The following is a 14,196-nucleotide window of genomic DNA, read 5'->3' as shown; positions in this document are numbered from 1 at the left end:
TCCACAAGAGCCACACTTTTTTATGTTCCTTGTCAAGGTCAAAAGTTTGCATTTGCTGTTTGCAAATTATACTGGGGTATTGTTTTGGCTGCTTTAACAGGAACCAAGAGTGATTTATGTGAGTGGCTTAAAATTTGATTCTCTCTCATAAAAATCTGAGCTGATACCCAGCCTTGTGGTTATCTGAGGACCCTGACTTTTCTCTCCTGTTGCTCTGCCCTCCCTGCCCTAGGGATTGACTGTGTTTGCATTGTCAGGTCCTGGCTCACTGTAACCCCTCGCCCATTGGAAGAGATGAATAGGAAGCATAAGCTTCCTTTTTAAGGACTTGTCTGAAGTTGTACACATGATTTCCATTCAAATCCCATAGACCAGATCTTTTGGCCACACATACCTGCTTGCAAGGGAGACTGAGAAATGTCATTGGATGGCCATTTGCCTAGGTCAGTCCCCGTGGTTTATTAACTTAAAGGAGTAAAGGGGAAATGGATGTTGCTGGACTGTTAGCCTCGCTACCGTAGGAAGTTACTGCACTTAAAATTTTATATATTTTGACAACTCATTAGGACTGATTCATACATTCAAGGTGAGAAGAACCAGTGAAATATCTTGTGTATGGCCTCAATTTATCAAACCATATGGGAATTTCCTTTTAGGCTAGTGACTAGAAAACTGATATGGTTCAGGAAGTGTAAGCTTCAGGCTATTTAAATCTATTTAAAGACTTGCAGTTGTTTTTGTTAACATAAAAATTAAATATATCTCTGATGCTCTAAATGATTTTTTTTTTTCCTAAGAAGAGCCTTCTACCTCAGTGATAACCATTATGTGAAATACTGACTCTTTCTAGGAGGAAATGTCAGTTTAAAACTCAGGGATGTGTCTACTGTCAGGAAAGAGACATTACTGACAAAGGGGTTGACTCTAGCAATATGAAGATTCTGATGATTGAGTTTTCTAGCAGTGCTCTCCTTGCAGTATCTCTATTTCTCTCCTGTTGCTAACCTTAATATATGTAAAAATCAGTATTCGCTGTAATTAAAATTTACTGCATATAAGTAGTCTATGTTAAATATGAAATCAAGGTTGAAACTGAAACCAAGTCACTCCTTTATATTTAATTACCCTAAAGACTAGCAGTCTTCAGTCACCTACCAGCATACACCCTTTTTTCAAACAGTTTTACTTCAAATTTCAATATAAAAAATTAAAGCAGAACTACAGTTGTATAGTTTGATTTCATAAATTCAAGTTTATGGAGTTTACTTCTCATAAAAGCAGTTAGCAAAAACAAAGAAACTGCCTTGATAAATGTACATTTGAAATCAAGGGATATTAGAAGGCTGGTACAGTTTTACAGGCCTAAGTATCCAATTTAATTCTATATTTTGTTTGGGTTACATAGTATCAAGAAAGTTCTGATTCTAAATATAAGTAGTTGAAACAGTGGCTTTTTTTTTTTTTTTTTTTTCCCCCTTGGCCACACTCAAGGCATGTGGAAGTTCCCAGACCAGGGATCAAACCTATGTCAGAGCAGCGACTCGAGCCACAGCATGACAGCACGAGGTCCTTAAACAGCTGTGCCACAGAGGAACTCTTAATAGCAATCTCATATTCAACTAAACTGATTTGAGGAGTTCCCATTGTAGCTCAGTGGTTTAAGAACCTGACATAGTGTCCGTGAGGCTGCAGGTTCGATCCCTGCCCTCGCTTAGTGGGTTAAGGACCTGGCATTGCGGCAAGCTGCCACTTAGGTCACAGATGCAGCTCAGATCCATGGTTGCTGTAGCTGTGGCATAGGACGGCAGCTGAAGCTCTGATTTGACCCCTTGCCTAGGAACTTCCATATGCTGTAGGTGCGGCTGTAAAAAGAAAAGAAAAAAAAAAAAAAAAAAGATCCAAAACATAAAACATAATTGATAGGAAATATTTGCCTCAAACTTAAAGTGCCAGTGATGTGTTATGAAGTCATTTGCTACTGCACAGCTCATCATTCTGTGTCAAAGGAGAGCCTGACCCCATGAGATGTGCTTGAATTTGAGTGATTGGTGATGGACGTGGCCCACATGTGTCATAATTGTGTACTCGTGCAATTTACTGCAGCAAGTATGAAGTTACAAAATAAACTTGTGCCAAACTACAGCCTTTCCAATCTATGACACATTTACAAGAATTTGACATCACTGACAGAAGCAGCTTTATTCCAGCCAACAAACAAATTTAAGAATTTATGTTTTCTGGCCTATTAAAATGTGATAGTGTATGCTCCTTTTATTGGTTTTTTTTAAAGAGTTAAATCACTTTAAAATGAAATTTGAGGAGTTCCTGTCGTGGCGCAGTGGTTAACGAATCCGACTAGGAACCATGAGGTTGCGGGTTCGGTCCCTGCCCTTGCTCAGTGGGTTAACGATCCGGTGTTGCCGTGAGCTGTGGTGTAGGTTGCAGACGCGGCTCGGATCCCGAGTTGCTGTGGCTCTGGCGTAGGCCGGTGGCTACAGCTCCAATTCAACCCCTAGCCTGGGAACCTCCATATGCCGCGGGAGCGGCCCAAGAAATAGCAACAACAACAACATTAACAATAATGCCGAGGGAGCGGCCCAAGAAATAGCAACAACAACAACAAAAGACAAAAAAAAAAAAAAAAAAAAAATTTGAATTGAACATTGTGGATTCTCTGAAATACCTTCTTGGAAACTATTGTGAAATACATTGATATTTACTTAGACTTATAGACTGCTTACACAGTCTACAAGGCAGTTCTGACTTTAGAACTTTGTACTTAAAACATCTGTTCTGTTGGGAAATATCAAGAGACTTATTTCAGCTAATTATGACATATTCATGGCTGGAAGGTTGAGTGTGTTTAGATGATTAAATATTCTTACTCATAGAAGACCATAGGGAAAAAGGGTTGTTAATTTTCAAATACCTATACCTTATCATCATGGTCTTATTGAAAGTAGGGTTATTCCTTTGACTTAGAATGAATCTCTATAAATTCATTTCAGCACATATTTACTATGATACTTCAAGGAGATAGTTTTGAGCATCAGTTATCTTCATCTTGAAAGTAAATCAAATAATAAGACAGGACTAATGAAGTGATAATGGAATTTTCTATATCTGACCTAAACTTTTTATGGAGAAAAATGAAGAGTAAATAATTCTTTAGAACAATGGAATTTCATGTCTTTGAAAACCTCCCCACAATTTTTAATGCAAAAACATTTTCTGGGTCCATGCTAGGAGACTCGAAGAAATTACTCCTCCTTAATAGGAGTATCTGTCGCATCAGTGACCAACCCCTTTTGAACAGAGACTAAATTCCACAATATTTTTCACTTCACTTTCAGAATTTTTTGATTTTTCTACACAAATATCTAAGTATCTATATTAGGGAATTCCAGTTTTTTGTTTTTTGTTTTTGTTTTTTTGTCTTTTTAGGGCCGCTCCCATAGCATATGGAGGTTCCCAGGCTAGGGGTCTAATCGGGAGCTGTTGCTGCTGGCCTACACCACAGCCACAGCAACACCATATCCTTAACCCACTGAGTGAGGCCAGGGATTGAACCTGCATCCTCATGGATGCTAGTCAGGTTCCTGCTGAGCCACGATGGGAACACTCCCCTATTTTTTTTTTTTTCAAACTTGAGGAATATTCCTATAAGATCTGTGCTTTGTGACCTGCGTTTTTTTATCTTCCTTTCTTATGTGCCATGCTGTGAGCAGCAGGTAGAATCAAACATGTTGACATTCATGTTCTCTTTTTTTATCTTCAGTATTCTTTCTCTTCCAATATTCCGTTATGCTTTTTCCATGCGTATATATGAAAAGAGACTCAGTCATTGTAGAACTGGATGAGGCAGGGGCTAACCAGAGCCAAAATTACTTTTCATCCCTAGACCTTCTTGTTGTGAAGCCTTTGGGAGCAACTTAGAAATAAATTTCCAAAAAGCGGAGGAATGGCTTTGTCTTTTCCCACCTGTAAGCGGCTGCCCGTTGAGAGAGGGCTCTTGTGTGTTATAAATGTTGACTGGCTTCAGGGAACTGCTCTAGATAATCTTTGTGCCGTTTTAAATTGATATGCTGAAGGTGTTATCATTGGAAGAAATTTGGGTAGGTATGTTTTTTAGATTGCTTACTTATTTGATTTTCTTTTAATTTTACTTACTACAGTAGAGTAATAAGTGATGATAAATGAAAAACATAGATCAAAAGTACACAATCCTTACTATTACTTGGGAATACTACTTGGGAACTAAAGTAGAGAACATTTTTGTGCCCTTACCTTTCTTTTGCCTGAGTGTCCATTGTGACAAAGATATAATACATTATTTATTGTTGGCTTCTCATAGGAAGAGTATGAAGAACTGCTTCGTTATGCTGTAGTGACTCCAACTATTGAATCAAGTGCTTTACAGCCCTCTCATTCTAAGGGAGAAGTGGTGCCAGATACTAGAATTCCTACTATAATTGATGATATTCTTCAAAATCAAGGTTATGTATATTTTTCAAGATGTCTCTTAATTTGTTATTGAGCTTATTAATGCTATTGACTTATAACTGTGAAAATACCTCTTCAGCAATTCTTCTCATCAGTGTTATGTAACACTGTCATCTGAGGGGAATTTTACATTTTAATGTTTTTCTTATATAACAGTTGGATTTTTATTTGAACCTCAAATGACTGTTTTATGAAAAGCAATAAAATTAAGAGTGGCAGAGCCAGTAATTGCATAAAACTTAAACCTTTATTACCAGAGGTTCAATTCCTCTCCCTCATAGCATGTTCATAGTTAATATCCTAAGTCTTGTTGTCCCAATCCTCTTAGCCATAGAATTTCTTACTCTAGTGGAGCGAAAAGTATTAGGCTATATACAACTACGAAAAGGACCCAACGAAAGCAACACTGTCTCTTAGCGTAGGATGTTTCATCTCTGCACTTGTTATAGTGATTTTATGGCAGGAGACATTGATTGGAAACTAAATGCCCAAACCTCAAACTGAAGATGGTCCATAGATGGCCCTCAGAAGCCCTTCAAGTCATGAACCTTGTGCTAGGACTTGGTCAGCAGTATTTATATGAGCCTAGAGGACTCTTTGGCTTGTCACCACAAAGGTGAACCCATCTTTGAACTGTATCACTGACAGAATTGAGAACTAATGCAAACCAGGATGTGTGTTGATAGATAAGTGAGTGAAAGATGAAAGTCAGATAAATAAAGCTCCTTTTACCTGTCTGTTCCTTATTCAGTCAACTATAAGATCCTAGACGGCTCAGTCAAAATCAGTATTTTTTCAAGGGGCACTGTCATCCTCAAGCAGCCCTGATGATGGGCAGTGATCAACAATAGGCATAACTCCAAGGCTCCCTCCTAGAAGCACATGGCACAGCCTACTCAGAGGTCACAGCCTTAACGTCTGTTGTTCTTCTGCCACCGTCTGTAGACTTGGAGTTTTTATTGCTCCTCAGCTTACTGCACTGGATCAACAGACAGAACCTCACAACATGTATATTCTAACACTGAAACATACTAACTCTGAACATTTTCTGCCTAAATTTTGTTGATTTTCAAGAGATAGGCCCTTGAATGTAATCTTTTTACATCAGTGATCTTGACCATGTTTTGATTCCAGCATGCAGTTCTACTGAGCAAACCCAAAGTGCTGAATACTCTCTCACAGCAGTCACTTGGGATCTAAAACCCTGGTCTTTTCTGGCATTTAAGTTAGTAATTTGCTAATGAATGCCCTGCCCCTTCCAAAAAGGGTATGATATCTAAGCATACAGCATGCAGTGAATTTAGATATCCCAGTACACACACAGACTTGGTTAGGTAGGTCTATAAATTTATCATCCCATCCTCTCTACTCCTGGCATATCCCTAGCTTGGTATAGATGGGGTGTATTGAAGTTAACAGAGTATCTATAAGCCTCTCTCAGTAGCCATCCTTGTGAGGTTTTTCCTAGTTTCCTTTTCCATGTATTTGACTAAAGGAGGTAGAAATAAGGAAGTCCCAATTTAGGAAAACTACTGTCACTTTAGTTTGATTGCAGCTAGTAAAAAGCAGCAGGTCCCAGAAATTTCCAGTGTTGTAGGATAGGACAGTTTTTCTAAGGTCTAAAATCTCTCTTGATGTCAACTGAATGCCACTAGTAGACAGAAATCTCTTTTATCATATTTGTTGGGTGAATTGAGCCTCTTAATGGTACAATAAGACTTTTTTGGATCTCAGGTTTTTTCTTTTCTTCTTCTTCTTCTTCTTTTTTTTTTGCTTTTTAGGGCTGCACCTGTGGCATGTAGATATTCCCAGCATAGGGATTGAATTGCAGCTGCAGCTGACAGCCTGTACCACAGCCACGGCAATGTGGGATCCAAGCCGATTCTGTGACCTATGCCACAGCTCATAGCAACGCTGAATACCTAACCCACTGAGTGAGGCCAGGGATCAAACCCTCATCCTCATGGATACTAGTCGGATTCGTTTCTGCTGCACCACAATGGGAACTCACTTATTCTTTGTCTTAATGTTCCTATATCCCTAGCATACTGTATTTTCCTTGTTCTAAAATCATTCTTATGTACAGCTACCTTCCTAAATTAGGTATGTGTGATTAGGCATTTTATGTAAGACTGATTAGGTTTAATTAAAAGAAAAACCTTTCTTTTCAGCAGAAAATAGTCCTGCAGTAAGAGAAACAAGGATGGAAGTTGGAAAAGGATGTGATTTAAATATTTCAGGTCATTCAAAGACTGATGGTATGATGTTTCCTTAGCTTGTTTTTATTAATATATAATATTTTGTGCTCTGGTAAATATTATACATGTAGTAAGGGGAAATAATTTCATCATATTATTGGCAGGATTTTTAAATGCTATTATTGCTAATTTATTAAGTAATGCTATTTAAAATAATTTTGTAAGATGCCAAAATAGTACAATTAAGACAGGTTAATTCAGTATAATGTGTGGCATTTTTTCTTAATGGCTAGGTTAGAGGACATATATTTTAAAAGATTTAATGGAATATCAGATAGTTTGTTCAATTTAAATTTTTTCATAAATCAGTGCATTTTTTTTCCAACTTTTAGGCATTCATGTAACAACTTAACAATTGTTGCCGTATCTTTATGCCATCTTTCCTATCATCTAGTGTTTTTCTTTAGATATATTCATTTTTAGCTTAAATTTATTTTAAAAGGAAAATTTATGTCATTATTGATTATAGTGTAAAACTAATATAGACTTGTTATAGCAGAAAGTAATGGTAAAAATAAATGAAAATAAAACAAAGTTGTTAAATTTTAATTGAATAGTACTAGTGATGTGTTCAGCCTGAAGTCTGCTTATTCTTTGTTGAAGGGCAAGACTAGCAAGTGTGAAAATGGTTTTAAAAGCATACTAACATCAGACTGAACTTTTTCTTTCTTTAATTATTCTTAGAATAATTAAAATAATAAAATTAGACTTTTCTTACTCTGTGATTCAATGTTATTTAATGTTGGGGCCATTTAAGCACCATGTAAGAAATGCCTCTATACTTAAGTTTTCTCATTTATAAATAAAAGACTTGGGACCTCCTAAGTTCTTAAGTTGATTCTATTTTTGTTTGTTTGTTTTTTTAAAATTGAAGTATTGTTTATTTACAATTTGCGTTAATTTCTGCTGCACAGCAAAATGATTGTTTTACATATATTTGTGTGTATGTATATGTGTATATATGTGAGAAATTATGATGAATAGTCTCTAATTCCAGTGTACATGTGTGATAAAATAGCAACTTTTCTATTTTTGTGTTTTTAAAGATAGATGCCAGTTCTCTTTCTGGCTCTGGCTCTCATTCCTACCTCCCATCCTTTTTTTTTTAATATTCTTTTCCATGATGGCTTATCATAGGATATTGACTAGGTTCCCTGTGCAGTTTAGTAGGAGTTTGTTATTTTTTAAAATATTAATATATATTTAAATTAAAGAGCTATGTTTTTCCCATGAGTGCAGATCAAGTTGTGGTAAAAGAGAATATTTATGTACTTCGTCATTCTGCATTTGTCTTTGGGTTCCTAGACCATCTTCAGAACATGTTTTTTAGTAGCCCAAACCATTTGTTGATACATTTTTATGCAAAACATGTATTAAGAAATGGTTTTCCCTTTACAAAGTGTTCTTGAAAGATTTACCTTTAAATAGTAAATTCTACAGTAGATTTATCTTTGACTCATTCAGTAAGGAAAAGAGGAAAGCCCTTCAGTCTTGGTTATTAGAGCCCTTATAACAAAAGTGAGATACATGAGAAATTATGATGAATAGTCTCTAATTCCAGTGTACATGTGTGATAAAATAGCAACTTTTCTATTTTTGTGTTTTTAAAGATAGATGCCAGTTCTCTTTCTGGCTCTGGCTCTCATTCCTACCTCCCATGTTCATGGGCAGAGGGTGGAAGTGCATCTATTTCTCATCTATATGTTGAAGGCTAACAGAGTGCCTTACAACTGTCTAATGAACTAAATTTTTAGTCTCTTATAGTGTTGAATGTTAGTAGAGTTAAAACCCACCCCATTGTTTTGCATAAAGTAATGACCTATGTACAGTTAGTCTGACCTTGGTCCGTTACTTAACCCTTTCTAAACCTCAGTTTCCTCATCAGCGAAATGGAGGTAATAATACCTTTTTCTTAGAGTAGTGTGTGTTATGAGAGCTAATCTTATAGTGTTTTTACTACAGGAACATAGAAAGCACTTAGTAACTGTTGATATGATGATGTGGATGATAACACTTTGAACTCAGGCTACACCTAGATATACAAACCATCTTTATTTGGAGACAGGTCATTTGTGGATGGGGGAGGGAGGTGAGTTTTAAATCTGTGACAACACTAAAGTTTAAAATAACCAGATTAAGGACACTGAAAGGCCATTTCTCCATGTTTTCCTCAGCCTCCATAGATAACTGACATCTTCTAGCCTTCCAATATAACTTCTTGCCAATTTGGGTTATTTTCATTTTAGCTGACCGTTCCAACTTTTGTTTTATTCTAGGCTCATCACCAGTGTCATCCCCCAGGAAGCCGCCTCACCCGGTCATGGATTTTTTCAGTACAAATCTTTTAGTTGACTCTTCCTCACCAGGGTCTCATTCTAGTCCTATAGATGCCCATGAAATTGTTGTGAGCGATTTTCTTATTTCTGATGAAAACCTTCAAAAGATGGAAAACGTGCTTGATCTTTGGAGTTCAGGGCTTAAGGTATTACACTTGTTTGATTGTAATCTAATATGTAGTGTAGCAGTTTTGCTCTTGATTCCACTATTTAGTCTGTTTTTCTTTGAATTAAAAAGCTTTTAAAAAAACAAAAAATTCAGTCCAGTGTATTAAATCTGTGCTTCTCAGTTGTTACTGTCCAAGTGAATCACCTGGTGATTCTGTTAAACTGCAGCTTCTTATTCAGCTGGCCTTGGCCATGGCCTAAGATGATGCATTTTTAACAAGCCCCCAGGTGATGGTTCAGAAACCATACTTTAAAGAGCAGGGTTTTAAATAGTTGCTGGAACAGGTCTGCATGTTCCACTGACCTTCTCAGATGTTTCCAAAGGCTCGGCCTATGTGTGACTGAGAGAGGCACCTGTGAACCTCTCCCACATTGCAGCTCTGACTAAGGGGAAGTGCAGACCCAATTTTAGCAACATATATTCTCTTTATAGCCACTCTTCTAGCAACCACAGAATATAACCAATAAATCAATAAAAACTGATTTTTATTTTGGCGATTTTAGTAGCCTCTAAATAAAACAAAGTATTACAGAAATGGCGGTTTTTTTGCTATTTAAAAAATGGTAGAGAAAACAACAGTTTTTCTGAAACATAGTTTGAGAAAACTGAGTATTCGCACACAGGGAGAAATTATGGTCAAAAGAGTTTTGTGGTATTTACATATATTTCTCCATTATATGGAACCTTAAATTCTAGAAGTACTTTTTTTAGTATAATTTCTTTTTTTTTTGCTTTTTTTTTTTTTTGCTTTTTAGGGCCTTCCCCGCGGCACATGGAGGTTCCCAGGCTGGGGTTGAATCGGAGCTACAGGAGCCAGCCTATACCACAGCCACAGCAACACAGGATCCGAGCTGGGTCTGCAGCCTACACCGTAGCTCATGGCAACACCGGATCCTTATCCCACTGAGTGAGGCCAGGGATTGAACCCGCAATCTCATGGTTCCTAGTCGGATTTGTTTCTGCTGCGCTACAACAGGAACTCCCAATCTTTTAGTACAATTTCTATTTGTTTTCCCCCATGGAACAGGTTTCATATTTCTAGTCCTGGTGTAAGTTATTGGAATTGTGTACCACCAACCATTTAAAAATTATCCTGTGTTCAAGTTAACCACATACTGTTATCTAGTTTTTTGATAGCACAGTTATTTGGCCCTTTTACTTAGGCCAGTCAGTAGGGTGAAAAGGGATCAAACTTAGCAACTTGTAAGATGGCCATTGTGATAAATGATTTGGAGGAAGAAAGTATCAACTCCAATAGTTTCTGCTCTTCTCCATCTAGATGACGCCCTAGTCCTGCATTTCTTTGTTTTCTGATCCACCTTAAGATGGGCATTTAAGTCTTTGAATAAACGAAGGACATGTGTATTAATGAATGAGACCTAAATTTTTTAAATGACACTGAGATTTTAGGACCGTTTTTACAAAGTAACTTAAAATAGGCAAAAAATCATGTCCTTAGTATGGTGCATGAACTAAGAAGAGCTGTGACTATTGAATTTGTAGATGTTTTCATTATTGGATTTTTAAAATAGCTCTGATGTTGAGTGCATGTTTTGATTTTTAAAAAATATTTCTTAACTTCAGTGTCATTTAAAGAAGCAGTATTATGGAACAAGCAACTTAATTGTCGGTACATTTATTTTTCAGACAAACATCATATCTGAACTAAGTAAATGGAGACTTAATTTTATTGACTGGCACCGAATGGAAATGAAAAAAGAGAAAGAAAAACATGCAGCAGAGGTGAAACAACTGTGCAACCAGATCAACAGCTTGAAGGAGCTGCAGAAAGCCTATGAAGTTTCCATTGGGAGAAAAGATGAGGTCTTCTTTTTCATAACTGCTTTTTCACTGATTCAGTAAATGTCTTGCTAGGTAGTAAACACCAGGAACTGATTGTTTAGATCATACATGATACAAAGAGTAGATCATTTTAGAAACTGGTGGACCAATAGATATATAGAAATAAGATTTATTCTTTATATTAAATATGCCAGGCTCATGTCACTTTATTGAGTGCATGCTCGATGCGGGAACACTAGTTTTTTCTTTTCAATCTTCCTTCCTTCCTTTTCTTCCAACAGTACCACATTTTTTTTTCTTTTGTCTTTTTTGAGCTGCACCCGAGGCACATGGAGGTTCCCAGGCTAGGGGTCGAATTGGAGGTGTAGCTGCTGGCCTACACCGCAGCCACAGCAATGCCAGATCCAAGCCGCATCTGTGACCTACACCACAGCTCATGGCAATGTCAGATCCTTAACCCACCGAACGAGGCCAGGGATCAAACCCACATCCTCATGGATACTAGTTAGGTTTGTTAACCACTGAACCATGATGGGAACTCCAGCATTACCTACATTTTAAACCATCCTTTTAGAGGGGCATAAATATCCCACATTCTATCTATACTAAGTCTTTATTCATTCATGATGTCCTTTATTTCAGCATTTATTTCATTTTCTGTTAGCCTCTTAAGAATTTGAGAGTAGTTTCAAGTCTGTGCTATTTTTGTGCCCCCGGAGAGCATCTTGAAGAAAGCAGATGGGCAACAAATCTGTAGCTCCCCCAGGAGGATGATAGCTTTCAGAAAAGAGGGACCCACAGCAGACACCTCAGCTCCTTGTCTGCAGTTGTAGCCCTCATTGTGTTAATGAACTAGATAAGATTATGGAGTTTTTAATATCCTTTGTGGGGGGCAATGTAAAATTGAATATTTTACACAGTTTGCTTTTGTGAAACAATAGAAACTAATGTCATTCATTTTCTCTATTGCTTTCAAAACCCTGACCTAAGGTTTTTAAATATTTTAAATTTAATGTTTTTATTTCAAAATATCCCACAAAAAAAAAGTGTACATACAAGTTCAATTTTTGAAAACAAAGTGAACCAGCCATGTGCTACCACACAGCTTAAGAAATAGAATATTACTGGTGTTTTAGAATTTTTGCCCTTTTCCACTTTTGAAAATTATTTAAAGAACTAGAATAAATGTCTCTCAATAAATATGCCTAATTTACTAAATCTCTTTTTAATATGACCATTTTTAGATATATATTTTAGTTACTCAGTTCTTTATAAAAAAGAATATTATCTTAGGATTTAAAAGTCTTCATAGATTTTTTTTTTTAAAGAACAGAATAATATAACTGAAAAAGTACATCAAAGTGTAACTATTAACTATTTGCTTTTTTGAGTTTGTTGAATCTAGAAAATCATTAAACAGTTACTGAGAAATTTCTATTCTAAGATACTAAAGGCATTTAGGGACTAAAAAGATATTTGAAAACTGGTCTCTGCCCTTGAGTTTAGTGAATAAGAACATTGTGTATATGTACAAAACTCTAGAATGTATGGTTGTTTTTCTTAAATGCTGATGATTATATTTTCATATACGTAACCTTTTTTTCTTTTTTCTTTTTTCTTTTTTTTTTTTTTTTTTTTTTTTTGTCTTTTCAGGGCCGCGCCCACAGCATATGGAGGTTCCCAGGCTAGGGCTCTAATCAGAGCTGTAGCCGCTGGCCTACACCACAGCCACAGCAATGTGGGATCCAGGCCACGTCTGTGACCTACACCACAGCTCATGGCAACGCCAGATCCTTAACCCACTGAGCGAAGCCAGGGATCAAACCCAAAATCTCATGGTTCCTAGTTGAATTTGTTTCCGCTGCGCCACGATGGGAACTCCCTTTTCTCTTTTTTAATTTAAATATTTTATTATTGTATAGTTGATTTACAGTATTGTGCCAATTTCTGCTGTATAGCCAAGTGACTAGTCATACATATATATACACAATCCCTTTCTTATACTCCATCATGATCTGTCCCAAGAGATTGGATGTAGTTCCCTGTGCTATACAGCAGAATCTCATTGCTTATCCCTTCTAAATGTAGCAGTTTGTATCTACAAACACCAAACTCCCCATCCATCCCACTTCTTCCCCTCTTCCCCTTGGCAACCACAAGTCTGTTCTCTATATGAGTCTGTTTTGTAGATAGGTTCATTTGTACCATATTTTAGATTCCACATAAAAGTGATATCATACACAAACTTTTTAATGATTACAAGGATACACATAATGAAGATTTCTTTCCTCTTTTGTTCCCCTTCATTCATTGGTAAGAACTGTATTCATGTGGGGAAGTTTTTTGGTCTTTTTAAAGACAATAGTGAGATTAATTGGACAAATACAGTATTTGTGACCCATAGGTATTCTTTCTAGCATTTTTTATATTTGAAAAAAACACTGTACTAATTACTGTTTACAGGTGATTTCTAGCTTGTCTCATGCCATAGGCAAGCAAAAGGAACGGATAGAGTTGATGAGAACATTCTTTCACTGGCGAATCGGCCACGTCAAATCCAGACAAGACGTAAGTGTAAAAAAAGAAAAGATCGTTGACATTTCTAGACTTCTGAACTCAAAAACACTTGGAAATTATTAGAACTCTTGTTCAAGTCAATGAAAGATTTGTTTTCTATTAAGTCAAAATGAATTAATTTAATGTTACTCTTATTTCGAAAGAACTTGATTTGGGTATAGTTTGGGAAAAATACTTACGTTTTATACATTTACCGATATATCATCTCCTACTTCAGAGTATATTAATTAGGATTGTAACTAAATTACAGATATCCTGGTGATGGAATCCCTTTAACAAATTTGACCTCAGATGTGATTACATCTTTAGCATTTTACAAGCTTCCTATATTTTTTCTTCTTCTAAAATGCCTGAACACATCATCTTCATAAAGAGGCAGTATTGTATTTTTATATTATAAAATTGTGTTAATGTTTATTGTGTAAACTTGCCTTAGTAAGAATAAAAGAAATCCATATCTGTAAAGCTTTATTTTTTTTTCCCAAGGGCCACACTCGCAGCATATGGAAGTTCTCAGGCTAGGGTCCAATCAGAGCTGTAGCCACCAGCC

At 36.5% G+C, this 14,196-nt stretch overlaps 1 protein-coding gene across 13 annotated transcripts in view; it reads left to right on the top strand.

Annotated features, from left to right (window-relative positions):
* Window positions 1–14,196, top strand: part of POC5 (POC5 centriolar protein) — a 40,494-nt gene that overhangs the window by 7,985 nt on the left and 18,313 nt on the right. For 4 of the 13 annotated variants that reach the window (XM_085013868.1, XM_003123710.5, XM_085013869.1 and 1 more), the window contains exons 4-8: window positions 4,355–4,496; window positions 6,678–6,761; window positions 9,038–9,243; window positions 10,914–11,090; window positions 13,533–13,637. In XM_085013868.1, coding sequence (XP_084869994.1) covers window positions 4,355–4,496; window positions 6,678–6,761; window positions 9,038–9,243; window positions 10,914–11,090; window positions 13,533–13,637 — 714 coding nt within the window. Of the gene's footprint in view, window positions 1–4,354; window positions 4,497–6,674; window positions 6,762–9,037; window positions 9,244–10,913; window positions 11,091–13,532; window positions 13,638–14,196 lie in introns of all 13 variants that reach the window. The other 9 variants (XM_005661495.4, XM_005661493.4, XM_085013867.1 and 6 more) reach the window with 3 other exon arrangements.

Source organism: Sus scrofa, chromosome 2 (assembly GCF_054392235.1).
Source record: "Sus scrofa isolate SSC_HxYL_T2T_F1_AM1 chromosome 2, Sscrofa_HxYL_maternal_Yorkshire_Landrace_v2.0, whole genome shotgun sequence".
NCBI classification, from domain to species: domain Eukaryota; kingdom Metazoa; phylum Chordata; class Mammalia; order Artiodactyla; family Suidae; genus Sus; species Sus scrofa.
Note: the sequence above shows the minus strand (reverse complement) of the source record. Positions and strands in the feature narration are given on the sequence as shown.